The sequence below is a fragment of the Rutilus rutilus genome (assembly GCF_951802725.1).
Source record: "Rutilus rutilus genome assembly, chromosome: 16".
In the NCBI taxonomy this organism is placed as follows: domain Eukaryota; kingdom Metazoa; phylum Chordata; class Actinopteri; order Cypriniformes; family Leuciscidae; genus Rutilus; species Rutilus rutilus.
In genome coordinates, this window is record NC_140224.1 from 34,386,845 (window position 1) to 34,407,847 (window position 21,003).

General features: G+C 39.6%; 1 protein-coding gene across 1 annotated transcript in view; it reads left to right on the top strand.

Annotated features, from left to right (window-relative positions):
* Positions 1–3,135: 3,135 nt before the first annotated feature.
* adam12a (ADAM metallopeptidase domain 12a) overlaps positions 3,136–21,003 on the top strand; it is a 108,304-nt gene continuing 90,436 nt past the window's right edge. The window contains exon 1 of the mRNA XM_084434046.1: positions 3,136–3,418. Coding sequence (XP_084290172.1) covers positions 3,316–3,418 — 103 coding nt within the window. The 5' untranslated portion in view covers positions 3,136–3,315. The remainder of the gene's footprint in view (positions 3,419–21,003) is intronic.

Sequence of the window (21,003 nt, forward strand, 5' to 3'; positions counted from 1 at the left end):
GATCAAAATGACATGCTGCATGAGTAATAGGATATCTCAAAGGCGTTTGTGAAACCAGAGACCCTGTTGTCTGGGATTGTAAAGTCTGTTCTGTTCGTTTGGACCCGATCACCCCTACTGAGGGCTGAATGTGGCTCTATACCTGGAGATATGAGAACCAGACCCTCCAGTTCAGTGGTTCAGGTGAAATAGAGACGCCACAAGTAATCCATCATACTGCATGTCTTAGCATCACAGGGTTTTCCCCTCAGCAGTGAATGGACGGCACAGGTGAGAGCATGCAAATGAAGTTTATAGGACATGTATATGGTGTGCACCGACCCTGCCTTCCCACAGGAGCTCGTCTGAAGGTTACTTCGCTCCTGAAGACAGCTGGTGCATTGACCCCGAGACGGGATGGGACGGGACATCTCATGCCTCTGGATTAGGTCTGTTTCCTCCAACAAAGAGCATGGGGCTTATGAGGGCCATTCTACCAAATGGGGGTCTTTTGTGTTCCTCATTAAAGGTGCTCTAAGCGGTCATGCGTTTTTTATTTGTCACATACAGCAAACATCTCCTCACTATCCGCTAGCTGCCTGTCCCCTGAACACACTGTAAAAAAACGCGATCTCTGTAGACAGCCCAGGCTCCACAAACGGCAAGAAAAACAAACTGGCCCAGCCTGGACCACGAAACATAACAAACAGTGTTCCAGCCAATAACTGACGAGAATGATTTGGGGTTGGGGTTTGGGGGGTTAGTGCGCGTGCACATGAAGGGGTGTGTGTGGGGGGTGGAGGAGAGAAGCATGAAGAGGGAAGTTAGCTAGAGGAGAGATGTCCTAAACAACGACAACGACTAACGTTAAAAATGTATATTCTTGAGAATTTTGTTATGGCCGACACACGACCAAAGAGACGACGTTCCGATGAACAAATAACAAAGAAGAGAGATTTCTCGAAGTCCCGAATTTACATTGGCACATACATTTACATACTCCGCCGGCAGAAGGGCTTGCAATCCGACATTCAGGTGGCTCTGTTTTTGCGGGACAGGGTAAATCCAGTTTGGTTTTTCTAAATGGTTCATGACAGTTTCAGGAAGTACGGAAGGGGGTGGGGGGGTTAGGGTAGGGTTGGGATGAGGAGGAGGGAGGGTCGAGCTAGCCTCCGTTTTGTTTGACAATACTTCGAACGTCAACAAGAAGTGACGTCACCCAACATCGCTTATAGCACCTTTAACATGAGTAAGTAAGTAATGACTTCAACAATGAAGAGCTGATGGTAGATTTTTACTACAGGAACACACACACACACACACGTGAAGTACTCGATACGTTTTCCCCGGGAAAATCAAAAGGGTTTTAGGCGTGCTTCCGAGAGCCATTCTATGACACGTGAAAAGAAAGAGCCAGAGGTGGAAAGTCCAGGTTCAGAAAGTAAAAGTCCTCCTCAGTATTTTGTTCCAATCACCTGGATTTGCTAATTAGCACAGTTTTTCAGCCAGGAGATACTAGCTAATTAGAACTAATTAGTGAAATCAGCTGGCTAAGTTCATGGGTGGACTAAACATATGGCAGGACTTTTACTTTCTGACCCCTGGACTTTCCACCTCTGGAAAGAGCATTATGCAAAGAAAAGGGATTACTTCAAACTAGTCTCATAGCCAGAACGATATTGTCTATAGTCTCAAATATAGGCCTTTATAATCAAACAGTGAATATTTTACCTCGTCCTCCTCGAAGACCTCCAAAACAAAATTAGGAATTGGGGCACTTTAGGAATGGTTCCTGACTCTTTTTGTCCAATTAATTTACAAGAACTGTCCGTCATTTATCATTAAAGGGAGATTTAGGCAAGGAAGTGCAGAGGATCCCAGAAAGATACCGTTATTCAGACGTATTCCCTTACTCTTGACAGTCAGTCCTGCTTTTCTTGGAGAAAAGCTAATCGCTGTCTAAATGGGGGTTGGTTCGATGTTAAAGTCTGTTTCTTTATTTCCAGCTACAGGACAGTCTTTGAGGATGTGTTTCAAATGGATTTCTGCTGTCTCTTGGATCCATTCCTGTCTGGCCTTTTGAAATCGGGGTAATGCAAGAACAGAATGATGAAATCACACAGTATTTGCTCTTTGGAAATAAGATGTGGCTGCACAGCAAACGCTGTGGATGTTGTCATTGTACTCGGATCGTTCCTGCATTAGAAGTCTGAGGTTTTGCATGTTGTTTATGTGATGCAGCTTTTGAATAATGCACAGGTTCATTATGGATGTGTGCTTTTTTCATGTTTGTGCTGCAGTAAATCAGGACAGATTCGCAAACGGCATGTGCAATGCAGTGCATGCTGGTCCAATACCAGCACTGTGAGTTAGCATTATTCAATTATTTATTTAAGGCCATCATTAAAGGTCATTCACATGACATGACGCATTACAAGTAACCGTGGCTCTGAATTACTTGTCATGTTGAATCAATTTATATATTTTATAATATTCTATTCTTGGTCCTATACTAATTATGGGATTAAATGGCATGATGACCATTTCAGTTAATCATTATCCTTTAATTAAAACATTACTGACACTAGATTCAACTGATCAATGCCAAGTTCTTTGCCCTTTCAACTCACTGCTTCACACATAAAATAATATTCATAAGATAGGGTTTAGCAGGGTCATACATTTCAGACATGTGTTATCTTCTGGCATGGAAAACACAATAACTTTCATTAATAACATCTATAACAACATTATATAATGCTTAAAGGTCAATTATTATTATATTTTTTAATTATTTTTATTTATTTTGCTTTTGCATGAGCTTTTTGTCCCAAATTAACAGTAGGTTCCAAAAATGACAACTTATATATAGTGACTAAACGTGAGTTCAATGAATATAGTATATGTTTTGGGCTGGACAATAACTGTAGAAATGCTTCTTTAGCCAAAGGCTCTTGCAACCAAGGCAAAGACGGTCTGTTAAGCATATTGTTTGTTAGCGAATATTAACGAGAGTTGTTATAAACTGTTACCGCCGTTTCCGATCCAGGCTGCGTTTTTACACTTATTCAAAATCAGAGGCGTCAGGACATCGTCGCGCTCGCACACACATACACGCGCGCGCGCGCAGACCGTTGCAGGAGCCTGCCTGAGTTTATGTGGCTCGTGCGTTAATGGAGAGCTGATGTGCGGCGCGCGCGTCTAAACGCTCCTGACGCCCTGAGAGTCTCTCAGATTTCAGGAAGTGTCGGAAGTCCTCAGCCGCCGTGTGTCTGCCGTCGCTGCTCTATATTATGGTCGTTCTGCCGTGATCCACGCGGATTCCCGTCGGGCACCATGTCCAGCCGGTACAGCCCGAAGCGTGCGCTCCTGCCCGCGGTCTGCGCGCATGTTGTGTCCGTGCTGACTGTCTGCTGCGCCGGGAGGCTGTTTACAGCAGGTAACACACATTTAAGTGTAATTGCTTTATGCACTTATAACTTTCACATGACTGTGTGGCTGCGACTCAAATCTTTTGCGCTGTCTACGTAGTCAAGCAGCAGTTTTGGGCATCATGGGCACACATAAGTGAAACCGCACAGTTGTTTCTTTAAGACACTGTTTCTGCCTCATCTGACCCGTAAATTGCAAATGTTTTGACTTTGACAAGTAGCCTAATTTAGAAGTTTCCACATCCAACACACCATCTACAAGCTCACTTGGTTTTGTCACAGTGTGTTTTGGGAGCAGATTAAGTCTCTTTTTCTCAAAGCAGAACAACTGATTAACTGTTGCACATTTTGTATGAAGAACATGCTCTGATGTTTCTCCAGAACAACAACTTTAGGGGATTTTTGTGCCTTGTTAACAGAGGCAATAACAGAACATATTTGTGTTTTGCTGGTGGATTCTATTTTTGATAACTTTGTGGTTTGTCAGTAGTTGTACACTATTTGGTGATGATTCCATGGCAGCTGAATATGGTTGAATGTCACAAAAACCTGTCATACTTAAAATATCATTTATTGTTTCTTTTGATTTTGATTTCCCAGGAAAATGCAGCTTATTATGGGCAATAGGATATATATATATATATATATATATATATATATGCATAAGTGAATATATATATACATAATGTATATATAAATGTATACTTTTATGATAAGTAATTAGGCACATTTCTCCCCCAGATTCTCATTACAATAATGCAAAAAATTCATTACTGTAATGCAACATTTGCTGAAGTTTTACTTTAAGATAAGGAGTAACTCTCCTCTCTCTCTCTCTCTCTCTCTCTCTCTCTCTCTCTCTCTCTCTCTCTCTCTCTCTCTGTCTCTAAACACATCATCACTGGTAAAGTGCTCTTAATTAACACAGAAAACAATCAGTCTCTCTTTGCCTCCTGATGCTAAATGTATTTGTGTGCGTGTGATGATTATGTTATTGTGTGCTCTGCTGAGTTAATTGCATGTAGACGATCAGTAATAGTTAAAAGCTCATTTATCATAGACCCGGTAACTGATATGAAATGAGCGGGTTTGGTGGACGCAGTCAGGGTGATTATATGATGTGAGCGCAGGGGCTGAACTAATGAAACTAACCCGCTGCATGCAACAGTGGCAGATTTGATGAATGACACAACGTTTAGGGCGACATGGTGCTTGATCAGCCAAAGATACCCCCATTAAATCAGAGCACTTATACAGAACAGGTGTGTGTTGGGGCGGAGGGGCGGGGGGATGTGGAGCATCATATAATCACTCTTGCCATCATAGTTTACAGTTACTGGTACTAGTGTAAAACGGTGGTAAATTAGCCACCATTGTCATCAAGAGCAGAAATTATGCAGAGAAAGATTTGAAACATAATGTGCAGTGATTCCAATTAACGATTTGGTTATATTAACGATTTCAATTAACGATTTCGACTATATTTGGTTGCATATTATTATTTACATTAATGTATGTTTAAAAAGTAAGTTTCCATTTCTCAAGAGCTGCTCCAATCGATTAAAATAGATAAGTATTGAGTTTAAAGTGCCCCTATTATGCTTTTTGGGAAATTACATTTCATATAGTGTGTAATATAGCTGTTTGTGAATGTAAAAGGTCGGCAAAGTTTCAAATGGAGTTATTGTCTCCCGAAAGAAAGAAGTGATTCTGAACGGCCTGAAACGAGTCGTCAGTAACTCCAGTCTCACTTCCTGCTGAACCTGCGTATGTTTGTAACAGATTTGCATAATGCCAGTGTCTGGTCTTGATTGGCTGTCGGCGAACAGGGTCTGCTTTGTCCCGCCCTCAAACACTGTAGTTTATCTGAGACTCACGGAAAGGAGGGGTTTAGAGAGACCGAATCCTTGATCAAACCATTTCAGACACTGTGAGAAAAGAGCTGATGCTTCAATATATATACTGGGAAATTTTTGTTTTTTTACCTTGGATGCATATATATTGTAGAAGACTACAAAACAAAATTAGGTACCTTAAAAATTGCATAATAGGGGCACTTTTGGAATGGTTCCTGACTTTTTGGCCGATTACAAGAACTGTCCTAGTCATTTGTGAGTCATTAAAGGGAGATAGTGGCAAGGAAGTGCAGAGGAACACAGAAAGATGAGTGTGGAAAGATGTGAGGTGGAAGTCAAGAGAAGGAACAGAGAGACAGACACGAGGAAGAGAGATGAGCCCGTCACAGTGGGGTGTAAAACCAGAAACCGTTGATGTGACAACAAGGTTACAGAGACACACGATCAAAGCAGCGCTGCTACCAACATGTGTTTGAGAGAGGGTGTCGACTACTGTGTGTGTGAACACTGTCCCTGAGTCTTCTACAAACGCTTTCCCTCCAGACGCACCGTGTGGGAAAACCAGAGAGTTCATTCCCACCTCTGTGACTGTGTTGGCATGTTTGAAGTTAAAGTTCAGCAAAAGATGAAAACTTTCTGTCATCATTTACACACTCTCATGTCATTTAAATGTGCTTGAATTTCTTTCTTCTGTGGAACACAAAAGGGTCCAGAGTGCTTTTACACACACACACACACACACACACACACACACACACACACACACACACACACACACACACACACACACACACACACACACACACACACACACACACACACACACACACATGCAGTAAGAATGCATTACATTGATCAAAAGTGACATTAAAGACACTGACATAGCCTATAATGTTAAAAATAAAATCTATTTCAAATGACTGCTGTTCTTTTGAAAGTTATATTTATCAAAGAATCCTAAAAAATGTACTAAATAGAAATGTTTCTTGAGCAGCAAATCATCATATTAGAATGATTTCTGAAGGATCATGTGACACTGAAGACTGGAGTAATGATGCTGAAAATTCAGCTTTGATCACAGGAATAAATTACAGTTTACAATATGTTCAAATAGAAAACATCTATTTTAAATTGTAATAATGTTTCACAATGTTACTGTTTTTACTGTATTTTTGATCAAATAAAAGCAGCCTTGGTGAGCATAAAGTCATTGAATTCATATGATAACTTTATAAGAGGAAAAGGCCAAAACTTTCTGTCGTTATTCACTGAAAATCTTCCCTGTAGCTCTGAAATCTCATCCGCGGTCACAGTTTTAAAGGATTAGTTCACTTTCAAAAAAAATGTTGCTGATAATTTACTCACCCCGATGTCATCCAAGATATCCATGTCTTTCTTTCTTCAGTCGAAAAGAAATTAAGGTTTTTGAGGAAAACATTCCAGGATTTTTTCTTCATATAATGGACTTCAATGGCAACCAACGGTTTGAAGGTTCAAATGTCCGTCTCAATGCAACTTAAAATTCTCGACACGATCCCAGTCGAGAAATAAGGGTCTTATCTAGCGAAACGATCGGTCATTTAAAAAAAAATATATATATATATATATACTTTTTAACCACAAATGCCCGTCTTGTACCATCTCTGAGATGTGCGACGCATTGTGTCATCACAAAGGCCACGCGTCACGTCATCTGTCTAAGTTATTTGTCTGAGTATTTCGGTTCAAAAACCTTAAATGGTTAGTTCACCCAAAAATGAAAATTCTGTCAGTACTCACCCTCATGTTGTTCCAACCATGTAAGTCTTTCTTTCATCTTCGGATCACAAATTAAGATATTTTTGATGAAATCTGACAGCTGTCTCACTCTTCCATAGGCTTTCAGAGGGCTTCATCTTGTACAGTAGATGGCGGTAATACTCCCAAGGAGTGAGCAGCCAGTAACAAGTAAGTTAGCAGAAGAAGAAGAACGCCGTAATCTCAGTTCTCGCGCATGCGTCCTGGCGCTCCCGTGAACTCTCGTCAGAGGCCCACATTGAAGAACACTAATATTTGGATAAAGTCGTTATTTTTGTTGTTTTTCCGCACAAAAAGTATTGTCGTCGCATGATAAACTTAATGTACTGCCACTGTAGTCACTTGGACTATTTTAACGATGTTTTTAATAACTATTCTGGGCCGGCGAGTTTCGGTCCCTCTGAAAGCCTATGGAAGAGTGAGACAGCTGTCAGATTTCATCAAAAATATCTTAATTTGTGATCCGAAGATGAACGAAAGACTTACATGGTTGGAACAACATGAGGGTGAGTAATTACTGACAGAATTTTCATTTTTGGGTGAACTAACCCTTTAATTTCAAAAACTGAACAAAGAAAGACATGGATATCTTGGATGACATCGGGGTGAGTAAATTATCAGCAAAAACATTTTTTGAAAGTGAACTAATCCTTTAAATACATCATGTCGCAGTCACATAACAAGTGAAAGCCAATAGCTTATGACTTCAGAAGTCTTGAACCATTGTGCACAAGTTGGACTATTTTATGGCGTTTTTTTTTTTTTGCATACACATTAATTGCATGGAAAACAGAATCTCTGATATTCTACTCCACATCTCCTGTTTGTGTTTCACAGAAGAAAGAAAACCAATCATTTTTGGGTGCACTGTTCCTTTAAGATTTTCATGCACTCACTTCCTCTGGGAAAGTAATAGAGCAGCTCGTCTTCCCACAATCCCCCCTGGTGTGAGATATGCGTGGCAGTGACAGGAAGTGGTTACCTGGCTGCCGTTGTTAAAGACTAATGAGTGAATTGATCAGAACAGGTGCCTCCCCGCGGTCTCACGAGGCCTGTGTTGCAGGAGTCCAGCATGTGGTTCTGCATGAAGGCTGCTGGAGGCTGAAAATGACTGGAAATCCTTAGTGGTGGGCTTTTATGAGCTGGCGTCTGCAGAGATTGTTCGGTTTATGGGTATGATCAGTTGTTAAATGCAGAAGGGTCATGGAGATGCCATTCGGAAGCATCTGTTATTTTGCATTATTAAAGTCAACAGGAAATCAAAATTGACCTAATTTGTTTCTGTAATGCACATTTCTAGTCTTGTTGCGTATGATTCATCAATGCACGCTATTTGTTGTCAGCCAATATGGTGTTTGTATGTTTTTTTTTTTTTTTTAAAGACCATGTAAATGCTGAAATCTAGAGAGCAGAGTGGATACTGATTTAATGCTCATATATCAATAAGTGCTTGAGATTTGGTGCTTATGCCTGCTTGACTTTGAATCACTATAGGCTACCGTTCAAAAGTTTGGGGTAAATTCATACTTTTAATAAGCAAAGATGCATTAAATTGATGAAAAGTGACAGTAAAGACATTTATTAAGTAACAAAATATTTATATTGTAAATAACTGCTGTTCTTTTGAACTTTATTTTCATCATAGGATCCTGAAAATCACGGTTTTATACTAAAACATGAAGCAGAACGACTGATTTCAGCATTGATAATAATCAGAAATGTTTCTTGAGCAGCAAATCATCATATTAGAATGATTTCTGAAGGATCATGTGACACTGAAGACTGGAGTAATGATGCTGTACATTCAGCTTTCATCATAGGAATAAATTACAGTTTAAAATAAAGTCAGTTCTAAAAGTATTTCACAATATTACAGTTTTTACTTTATATTTGATCAAATAAATACAGCCTTGGTGAACAAACTTTTGAACGGTAATCATTTTGAAGGTAAAATGTGTCAAACGGCTGCTTTATGTTGATTTTTTTAATGGTTTTCGATGCATTTATAGATTCTTAAGAAACTTTTTTGGCTCTAAGTACCAGTTTCATTTTTTGGGTGAACTGTCACTTTCTTTCAGTTTGAGTGTGTTTTTTGGTCACGTTACGGTGCAAATTGCATTCTTCATTTCATGTAGAGTTTAACATTCGCACTGCCTGTTCGTTTTCGCCACATGTCCTATTCTCAAATGACAGTTTCAGGCGTACAGTACGTCAACGGTCAGACTGAGCAAGTGCTCGTCCAAACGGATCATGGCAGAGCTGGAAACAGCTGAATGGGATTGAGTATCTGCTGGTGAATGCGTGACTGCCAGAAAGAGTTTCAGGAGAACCGGCAGCTGTTCATATCATACACCCTGCTGGACTGTTGAGGGAGAGAAAGCAAGAGACGCCCTGGAAAAACAGACAGTTGAGAGTGTGGGGGGGTTAATGAAAGACAGACGGAGAGGAGGAGAGAGAGACGGATCCTGTGCAGTGACAGACAGCTGCACACATGTATAGGTTAAACACTACAGAAGATGTCTGCACGCATGACTGCCTGACACACACACACACAGAGAGAGAGAGAGAACATTTAAACTCAACTGACCCCTTCCAGAGCGTTTTACCTTCTCAATGAAGCTCAGGGCCAATTATGTTCTCAATAAAGCGCAACATTGACCGCCCACCTCTTCCTTTAAGTGTATTTCTTATTTTTTTCTTTACAAGGAATTCAAAGACTTTAACCAAACAGTCAGCTCTGAGATAAATCACAATATTTCATGTGCTTCATTTCAAAGTATTAGATTTTAGACAAAGACAAAGACATATACTCATGAATTCATTTCATTCATGCATTTGACATACGCTGTTATTCAAAGCAACTTGCATTGCATTCAAGGTTTACATTTATCAGTTCATGCATTCCTTGGGAATGGAACTCGTGACCATGGCGTTGCAAGCATCATGATCCACTGATTGAGTTACAGGAATGCTATTGAATTATATAAATGTGCAGAACAAGCTATTGACTTTAAGTCATGGTTATAAGAATAAAATGACAAAATATTGTAATATATACAAATAAATAAGTAGTTTAAGACTGTAGCTTGATCGTGGCTGCATAATTCGCCGTGAATTATAGAACTGAGCTGCTGCTGCTGAGGAGTTTGGTAATGATGATTTTAGTTGTGGAGAAAATGAATGATTTTTACTTTTGGCATCTTATTTTCTTCCTCTGTCAACAGTGTGCACGAACCGTTAAAACAGTCCTAAAAGCCGGTTTGAGCCTCAATGGCGTCTGTGGGATCCTTCATGAAGTTGTGATGAACATTTTTTTAGCTGACACTTGGTTTTAATTATAAATGTTCAAGGTGGTGTGTTTCAAAGAAGCATTATAAATTCAGAGTTCTGAGAAGTAAAAGCTGTTTTTCCACTTGAAAGTGGAGAGTCAGCATGAAGTCATAATGGATCTTATTTACTTTCTTCTTAATGCATTTTTTTCTATTTTTCTATGTGTAATTATTTTGAATATTAAAATAGTGTTTGGCTTTTGTTTTGATTTGTCTATAGAATAAGTTATTATTATTATTATTAATTGATAATACTGATAAGTCTTTAGAAGGCTGAATGGGATTGTCAGCAACAAATTCTGTATCTTCAGAATCAAAAAAACTTTTTTCTTCATAATCTTTTGATTTCTACTATCTATTTTATCCTAGATTCTTTCCTACTGTCTAAAATAAAACAGACTTGGGTTTCAGACTTTGAGATGTGTAACTCTGCAGATCTTATACATGCACAAACAGCTACATAACACACTAAAGAAATCGCATCATATGACCCCTTTAATTCCCCGGGAGCTCCTAGACACCAGTTTGAAGCTCCCTGTTTTACAGCACCATTAACACATCATTGAATTACTTTAAAGTTGTAAAGACTCTTCAGATCACACTGGCCTTTAGTGGTCTGCAAGTGTCCGTTTGGCTCCATAAAATCCTTCATTAGGATTTAAACTCAACAACTTTTTATTGTGGAATAAACAATTAGTTGCATTTAACTCAGTCAAGTTGGACAGAAGTAATTGTGTTTCATTCCAGCTTTTTCTAGTTTGAGTTTCTCATCATGTTTCAAGATGTAGCTGTGGTGCCCTTGATGTGGGGAATCAAGGCCTGTGATGTGATTAATCATGAATCCAGTGCCGTCTCACCCGTCATTAGGGACCCTCTCTGGGATTAAACGCCCTCATACGGGACGTCTGCTGCATTTTGAAGGAGTTTCAGTCTCACATCACAGACCTACGCTGAGGCTTCAGCCTTCAGCATGGCTAATTTCCCCTCGTGTCCGTGAGGATGTGTAAATCTGAGGTGCTGGGAATCACGGATCATTGGGCCCTCTGATGCAGAGGTCTGCTGCGTGCTCCTTAACTCACGGTTTAGGTGGTCTCAGGGGGTCTTCATGCACGAGTGGAGCTCGCGGTGTACACAGGTGTGACCCAGAGACTGAAGCAAAAAGACCCAGTGGAAGTGATCCATCACTTGGATAAAGGTGTGAGAGCGAGCTTTATCCAAAGCATGCTCGATCCGTCATGTGTGGCCTTGAATATCTTTAGTAGAGCAGTTGCACAGCAGGGAGATAGTAATGCACTACAGACCCCATCACATTTTGTGTTGTTTTACTCCATGTGGCTTAACTTTAAAGCAGATATCTGCAGTATATGCTAGTGCATTTCTCAAAGTATTTTGTAGTAAATGCACACATGCAAAATCTAGGGCCCTATCTTACACCCAGCGCAATTGACTTTGTACACCGACGCATGTATGATTCCTATTTTGCACCCGACGCACAGCGGACTTTTCCCTCCACAGACGCACGTCGGTAAATTAGGGAATGAACTTGCGCTCCCGGGGGCGGTTCAGCGAAAAGAGGAGGCGTGTTCCGGCGCAAACGTTCCCTGGTGCTATTTTGCAGTTTCAGAAAACAATTCCGTCACAGACCAGGAAAAACCTAGTCTAAAGTCAGTGGCGCGTTATTCAGATGCTATTTTAAGGGCGCATGCTTGGCCATAATGTAGCGTGTGCACAACGCGCATACACTTTACTTCTCTACTCCACACAGACGCAGCAGTTCTCTTTTTAGAAAAGGAAAAATATTAACACACGAGGGAAATCATTGTGGTGTCCATGAAGATGTGAAAAAATAGGCATACATAGCTTACACATTTACCCAAATTATTATACACCTGTTTAACTGAAGCTAATTTGGGTGTGTTTCTCCCGTCCCCATACAATGTCACTTCTCTGTGTTTTACGGCCCTGACGAGAACGTCGGTCTCCTCGGCTGTGAACCGCTCCTGGTGTGCGCCTGGCAAATCCACCGTTATAATAGCAATCCACCATGGAACAAGCGCGCCTGCTCTTAAAGGGAATGTGAGATGATGCTCTGATTGGTTTATTTCACGTTACGCCCAAACCACACCTATGAGTAATGTAGCTACTTCAGACCAACCCATTTTAGATTTGCGTCGGGCGCAAGAGTCATTTATCCCGCCGGTATAATAGCAACAGCCGAGATCCACCCACAAAGTTACTTGCGTTTTGCGCTTGATACTTGCATTTCAGATCGTTAAAATAGGGCCCCTAGTCTTTGAGGCCTGCACGATGTTGGAATATTTAGTTATATATAATATATTAGTTTTTCTGCACTATAAATTGCAACATAAAAAAATACAGGAATTTTCACCAGCTATATTTGGAAAGAATTAATAATTCTAGTAAGATTTTGATGACGATTCTGTTGGGAAGGGAATCTGCATAGAACATAAAAATTATTTTAAAACACGTTTAGGGCTGAACATTTTGGGAAAAGCTTAAAAGATTTGGGTGGTGATGCTTTACAACAAACTACTTAAACCTCGTCAGTAACCATAAAATATTGCTATAAAATAATAATAATAATAATAATAATAATAATTGTGATTATTTATAAAAAATATTAAACAAAATAAGAAATATATTGTAACAATACTATTGTAGTGTAAAATAAAAAATAATCAAGTATTTAGTAAAAATTATTTTATGGTGCAACTAAAAAATGACAATGCTACTATTTGCATCCTATAATTTCTTCTTCATTTCAATATAGCATGCAGTGAAATTATCTGAATATTATTGCATCTTGTTTTCTATGGGTATATACATTTTGTCCACTAAAATGCTCTGTAGAAAGGGAATTAATGAATGCAACTTTGTCTATCTGGTAATAGCATGTATCAAATAATGGTTTATAGGTGATGCAAATGTTCTGAACGTGTCTTCATTGCTTTTGTACATTGAAAATGTCATAAATTGTAGTTTTAGAAGGCTGTGATGTGTGATATAAACCAAAGGCTATTTGCTGCTTTCAAAAGCAACAAGCCTTTTTTATATACACTACATTAACTTACAGGTTTCAACAGGAAATGCAGAGAGAGAGAGAGAGAGAGAGAGAGAGAGAGAGAGAGAGAGAGAGAGAGAGAGAGAGAGAAAGACAGTGATGGGAATGTCATGGGGTCTGTAAGAATTAGGATCAGAATATTGTGTAAACTTGTGTATAAAATGATAGTGGTTTTCAGCGTAACTGTTGAAAAGCAGAGAATAGCAAGACATCATCAGCTCTGGGCATTTCTGACAAGCAAACGCATTGTGTTGATCCTGTAGGGATGATGTCATGATCTTTTTGAGCAGCAGAGCTGCCCATGTGACCTGGCTTCGTCTAAATGTCACATGAGGTTATCTGTGTGGCTCCTGGCTCTTCTCAATGGGCATATGCTGCTGGATCAGTGTGCCAAGGGCAGGTGGCTCTAGAGACCTCAGATGTCCAGCAAACACACCAGACCCCCTGCCCAAAAAAATACCCCAGATAAGTTCTTCCGTGCGTAGACACTTCTCAAAGTCCAACATATGATCAGTAGTTTAGTAGTCAGAGGACTGCAGAGGTCACACTGACCGCCCAGCAGGGGGCATCACTTTCACTTTGTCCTGCCCAGGGATGTCATCAGGGAAAGTGTTTGAATGCATTAATTCTCCAGGCTCTTTTCTTTCTGTTCTATACACACTTTGTATTTTGCATGGTGCTGCAACATTTACAGAAGCCCTGAAGAACGTGCAGGAGTTTAAGTTGTGCAGTTTTGACACGATAAAGACTATAGTTGGAACGAAAAAGTGTTTTTACTTCTCAGTGCCATAAGAGAACCCTTTTTCTTTAGAAAGCCATCTATATTCTGGCGCTTCAAAGAACTAAAGAACCTCTAATGTAACATGGAGGGCATTTTAATATCAACACAAATTATTTGCAACCCTTTTTTACTTCTTTAACCTGATCCATCTCTGAGCGAAACAAGGGCTTGATTTAATTCATCAGGAGGATTGTTGGGATTGTAAAAAGTGGATGTTAATTCAGTCAGAAGGAGCAAGTTCTTTTTATAAACATTTGTTGCTCTTAATAATGTGCACTAGTTGTGCATAATAAGACCAAGAACATGTATTAAAGGGGTCATATAAAACATAAATTCATCCCCTGCACGGTTTTGGGCAAGTGTGTTCACTAGAGGTTTCATGAGCCAATAGTAATAAATCTAGATTTAAATTCAAAGAGACATGATAGTCTATGCATGACCTGGCGTTTTATTCTTTATCCAAAACGAGGCGATGTGTTTCATTCATACTGGAAGCCGGAGGGCGCTCTCTCGCAGAAAGTCCAAAACGGACTCATAGAAGTAATAATTTATGAAGTTGCAGGAAATCTCTTTTCACAATACAAGTCGTTTACAGCAGCTTTAAAGGGGTCATATAATGGTACATGCACTTTTACAAGTTGATTGTACTGAAATGTGTGTTGGCAGTGCCTGTACACAACCATCATAAAATGATAAAAATCATACAAAAAAGTGTAACGTTTTATTAACCTTTATATTAATATTTATATTAATCTTTGCAAATCGCTAGCTGCACGCTTCACGATGAATGCGGCTGTTTACACTCAGGGTACATTACGGCATGTTTTCTATGTACGACGTTCTCAATATAATTCATAATCCCACGTTTATAATGAACAACGTGTTATGGTTATTGTGTTATTAAAACTGTATACGCAGTATGCACAGAACGGAGGGGCGGGGTGAGCAAAGCTCATTATCATTTAAAGACACATGCACTTAAACGGCGTGCTGAAAACAGAGCTGTTTTTGACCAGGTAAAATTAGTGTTTTGTTACAATACTAATGAGAATTTTTAATTAAAGTATATTACAAACTTTTAATTTAGACCCTAAAGAATCATATTAGCTTGTACGAAAATAGCATTATATGACCCCCTTAAGAAAGAACATTGCGTAAATTGTGATTTCATGTTGACTGGAATTGCAATCTTTGACCGCAGCTCTTCGCTGAATCTGGGCTTATTACAAACTCTTATACTTATCATTCTCTCTCAGTTGAAGATGATGTTATAGGAGTAACCCATTGCTTTGTTGCAGGCAGAAATCACAGGTCTTGTGTGCTGATCTTCTTTAGACCTGCAGGGCTCGGTGTGTGTTTGTTTAGTGTCGTCTTGCAGGCTGAGCTGTTCGGACTGGAGGTCGGCCAGATTAAACACTCACACCACGATCACAACGTGGAAAGGAACGTTAATGAGATAAGAGCGGTTAGAGAATGATGCTCAGAGATTATGTTTCTAGAGTCAGCATCACCGTGACTGTTTCTCATACTGAAGGTTGAGATGCAAACATTTTCCTAACATTGTGTGCTTGTGCTCCAGACATGATAGATAGATAGATAGATAGATAGATAGATAGATAGATAGATAGATAGATAGATAGATAGATAGATAGTTGTTTGTTTGTGAATCAAAATACTAAATTCCTGTCATTTCAATTCAACTTCCTGTGGAGTCAGATTCATGCTTGAATTTTCCAGTTCTGAATTTTGCAGAACCCTGGTGAGCAGAGAAAAGAAAGAAAGAAAGAAATGTTATATATATTAACTCTGCTACAAGCTTGCATGAACTCGTTCAAAGAAACACAAGGCTCTTTGGGGGTATTATAGTAAATCCCAGTGTGTTTTCAGTCCTTTATCCCAACATGATGTTAATGACACCACTGATTACATTCATCTGTATCAGTTGATTATTTCATTATTCACAATAAGCCTGCACTCGTGGATCCAACTGACAATTTCCTGTTTTCTCCCGCTGAAGATGGAGAAGGGCCTGTCATTGGGTGTTCCTCATCATCCGTCTCGGATTAACTTTAATTCTTTTTCCTTAAGGCACACAGAAGACCTGTGTCAAACATTTGATTCCAGTGTAAGGACGCTCGTTGTCGTTGTAGCGATGGGATCTCCATGCTCTCATGAAGAACCTCTGGAGGCAAAAACCTGTGTGTTTCTCTCCCGCATCTTTATCTCTGTCTCTATCTGGACTGCGGCCAGTGTTTTTTACACCGCGTCTGTTTGAGCTCTTAGTTCATGTGGAGAGTCATCAGCATGTCGCCCGTGGCGCTGATTTTCATAAATAATCAAATGCAGTCCAGCAGCTGGATATGAACATGCTGAGTGGCTGTTTCACAGGGAGATGCTGTCTCAGAGCTGCAGGTGTTTTCAAAGTGAACCATTAGTGGTTTACTGGGTAGTTGGGGATCACAAACAAGATCTTGTAGAACAGGGGAGACTTCCTGGAAAGACCAGCTAAGACCATAATTTACTGACTAGTTTATGCTTGTCATCACTTAAGTTCACGTTGTCCGGCGGTGTTTTTATAAGAGGGAACCCTTCCTGCATTGAGCCTGAGATCAAGATGAGTCCTCTACTGGTTAGTGTTAGTTTAGTGCTGGTCCGACAGCTGGGACAGCTTTTCCATGCTGTAAAATGGAGCTTGTGAAATTGGTCGAGCACTAAGGGTGAATGGTATAATCAAAATGTTTTAGCTTGGTATGAGAAACTTTATATAACAGCAAAAGTAGTAATGTTTGATGGAAGTTCTATGAATTTTTGCACTCTTATGGCATGATATATATTTTATTTTATTTATTAATGACTATTTGAGTGAATAACTGAAATATTAATTTTAGAAATATTATCTATTCTATAAATATTATATATATATATAATATTTATAGAATAGATAATATTTCTAAAATTAATATTTCAATTATTATTTAAATTACTGTAACTCGCTTTATTTTGGTTTTATATATATATATATATATATATATATGATATAAAACCAAAATAAAGCAAGTTACAGTAATCCAATCTAGATGGAATAAAAGCATGAATTACTTTTTTCCACAAAAAAAAAAAAGATATCGACAGAATAGGTTTTACTTTTGCTAGAAGTCAAAGCTGAAAGAAGCATGATCTGACCACTGTATTTATGTCTTAGATTTGAGATTTATTTTTGGTGTACTAAGAGAATCTGACAGACCAAACACAATTATTTCATTCATTAACCTTAAGAAAATTTAAAGACAGCCAGGCCTTCACATCAGACAAACTGGTCATAAGTAGGCTAGCTCCAGACCATTAGAATGCAGTGTCATCTGCATAGCAATGGAACGACAGACCATGCTTCCTAAAAATAGAACCCGATGGGAGCATATATAATGGAAAAAGGAATAGGAGCTAAGATGGATCCCTGGGGAACACCACACGATAAAGGAGCGGCCTCAGACCAATGTTCACCAATAACTTTGAAACTTCTATTGGAGAGATGTGATTTAAACCATTCAAGAGCACTTCCTTTTATGCCAGCACACTGCTCCAAGCGAGCAAGAAGGTCAGCATGGTATAGTGTCAAAAGCAGCCCTCAAATCTATAGGAGCATAAGCCCCGCATATCATTTAAAACCCTCGAAAGTGCAGCTTCTGTCGAGTGTGATTTTATAAAACCTGATTGAAAGACCTCAAAGAGGTAGAATATGGATGCAGAATATGGTCATGCATTAATATGAATAAGGCTTTAATATGTGCTTTATAAGTACTAATAAACAGCCAGTATCCTATAGTAATATGCATTCTAATAAGCAACTATAGTGAGAATTGGACCCTAAACTAAAGTGTGACCAATATTTTTTTCCTTTATAATAGTTTGGGCCCTATCTTACACCCGGCGCAATGCAGCGCCAAGCGCGATGCAAATGTTTTTTGCTAGTTTCAGCCCGACGCAGTTATCATTTTCACGTTCTACGCCACGTTTTTTAAATAGCAAATGCATTTGTGCCCATTTGTGTGCACATGGGCGTGCTGGTCTGAAAACGAGGTGTGCTCTGGCGCATTGTTGGCACGTTGCTATTTTGAGGCAACAGAAATAGGCCGCTCTTTAAATAACAAAAAATATATATATTTTTGGCGCAATTTTTTTTTTGTTATTTAAAGAGCGCTTTAGTAATGTGCGCCTATAGGCGTGTCCACAATGCACGTAAACTCTGCTTATTACACACACAGGGACGCAGCACACAAACATGCCAAATATTAAAAATAAAAGGATTACAATGTAAAAGATTATTATTGTGTACATAAAGATATGGTGGAATCCGGCTTGTCACGTAGATGATCTGCTAGCGCACTTTTACCTCACGCACGAGCGGATCCGTTTGCGATCTGGCTTCCGTCTTTCCACTATCAAATTCCTTCATGTAAATAGCGAATCTGCCATGGCGCGAGCACAACTGGTATTTAAAGGGAATGGGAAATGAGACTCTGATTGGTTTAACGCACGTAAATCCCAAAACACACCCATTACTCATTAAGAGAATAGGCACAACCCTTTTAGACCATGCGGCGAGTGCGCCGACCATTTTTCCCATCGTTGAACTAGCAAAAGTGGATTCAGACACGCCCTAAGTGAACTTGTGCCCTGCGCTTTAGACCATGCACTTAGATCGTTAAAATAGGGCCCAGAATCTCTTATATTAATAGTAAAAAAAAAATGTGATGGGCAAAAAGTTTGTTTCATAAAAAAAAAAAAATGACGTGCTCTTACAGACGTTAAGCTGGTCAAGTAAGGTATCGTGGCTGGTTTAGTGGTTCAGGTGGTGAGGTCAAACCAACATACTAGCATCCAAATCACAACACACTGTATGCTTGTTATTTTAGCCGGAAGAGACTAAAGTCGGATGCGTTTGTTTCAGTCCAGGGAAGGGCTGTGCTTTGTGTAAAAGGGGACTTTTCACAACAGCAGATGAAAGATTTGGTGCTCCATTTGCAATGAAAGAAAAAAGACTGTGAGGAAATGGTTATTATTGCGGAGGCTGTCACATCGAGGGCTTGTGTAAGACAGAAAACAGCCCCCTGGGTGTTCAGGAGGAGTGCAGGGCCCGTTTGCTTTCACTGTATTGCCGAGGCTTTAGAAGGGGTTTGTGGTTGCTATATTGAAGTGGTTGTGAGCCAAAAATGCATGATTAATTTTTGGAGATGTTTTCTCTCACATCCCCTCAGGTCCAGATGTCAGACAAAGATGCTGCATGTGAACTTTACTTCAGACTCCCACTGGAGATTAAACGCGCTTTGTTGCATCTTGGCGTTGTGAAGTTCTCAGACCTACAAGATCTGCTCAGACTTTTGGTTGAAACACCAGTTCTGACATTATGGGAAATCTAGTTTAAGCAGATGGTCTTAGCTAGTTTAAAGTTTACATTATATCTATGTATATAACCATGAGCCACTAACCATGAATGATTACTTTTATAAGTCAGTTTTAAGTCTGCTGGTCTCCCTGCCTGAAAAGTGTACAACATACACCCTAAAACCACCAAAAGTTCAGCTTGACCAGACTGGGAGACCAGTTAAGTCCAGCTAGTTTAAGCTTAGTTTTTCGCCCCAGTGGAGACCAAGATATTATTGCCAAAGGAACTTTCTGGAGTGAGGAGTTTCCTTAGAAGTGATGTCAGTTTCGAACACTAAAGTCACTGAGGACTTTCGAGCATCTAAATATTCTTTAAAACGAACATTTTACTATTTCTGATGGTGTTTGACTTATACACACAAAGCCAGTGTGTGTATTCACCACAGCGCTTACAAATTTTGAAAAAGGATTTGTTTCGATTTGCATCTGGAAACGGCATTAGATTTCTGAGCCACCGCTTCAAGGCTTTATACCTTTATTATTTAGTCATTTGCTCTCATAAATCCAGTACACAAGATCTGCCTATAAAGAACAAACACATATAACATAGACGCTCCCAACCACACGCTCGCTTTATTGACTCTACTGAAGATATATAAATAACAGCATGGATGAAGAGTGTAATAGCTAAAGTTTCTCTCTCTGCTTTATTGAGCATGTAAATAAGCGCTGGAGCCACGTTCCCTCACCACATCTCTATAACTTTATAATTTACTGACTCTCTTAAACAGCTCCACCACACAAGCAGGAGTTTCTGAAATGAACAAATATGGCTTGTTGTTGGGTTCACGCAGCTCGAGTTCTCTCCTCCATTACCCCCGTTTACAAGTGAACATTAAAAGCCCTGCTGTGTCACGCTAACAATAGTGTCCATTCACCCACAACTGTGCTAATGTGAAAGAAGCCAGTTACTCGTAGAGGTGTACGACTTTTTCAAAGGACCACCGAAATGAAACGGCTACAGACGTGATGACGATTCCATGTGTGTGTCGGTCGTACTCGTAAAACAGAGACGTCAGCGTAGACCCGGCCACTCTGTCACCCAAACTAACCTCTAAACCTTCAGAGCGCTGCTTTCAGAAGCAGTTGGTGTTGGATTCAGATCTGTCAAGCTCTGGGCTTGATTGTTTAGGATCAGTTTTATTGCCATGGAAATTATGGCTAATTCTACATCAGCCATAAGAAATACAGCCTAAGCCATGTATTGGGGTGGTTTGGTGTAGCGGTTTAGCAGTCACACTAAACTCTGTGTTCCATGGACTTCAATTCATAATCCAGACGTGGGAGAGACGAGTGACTCTCCTAT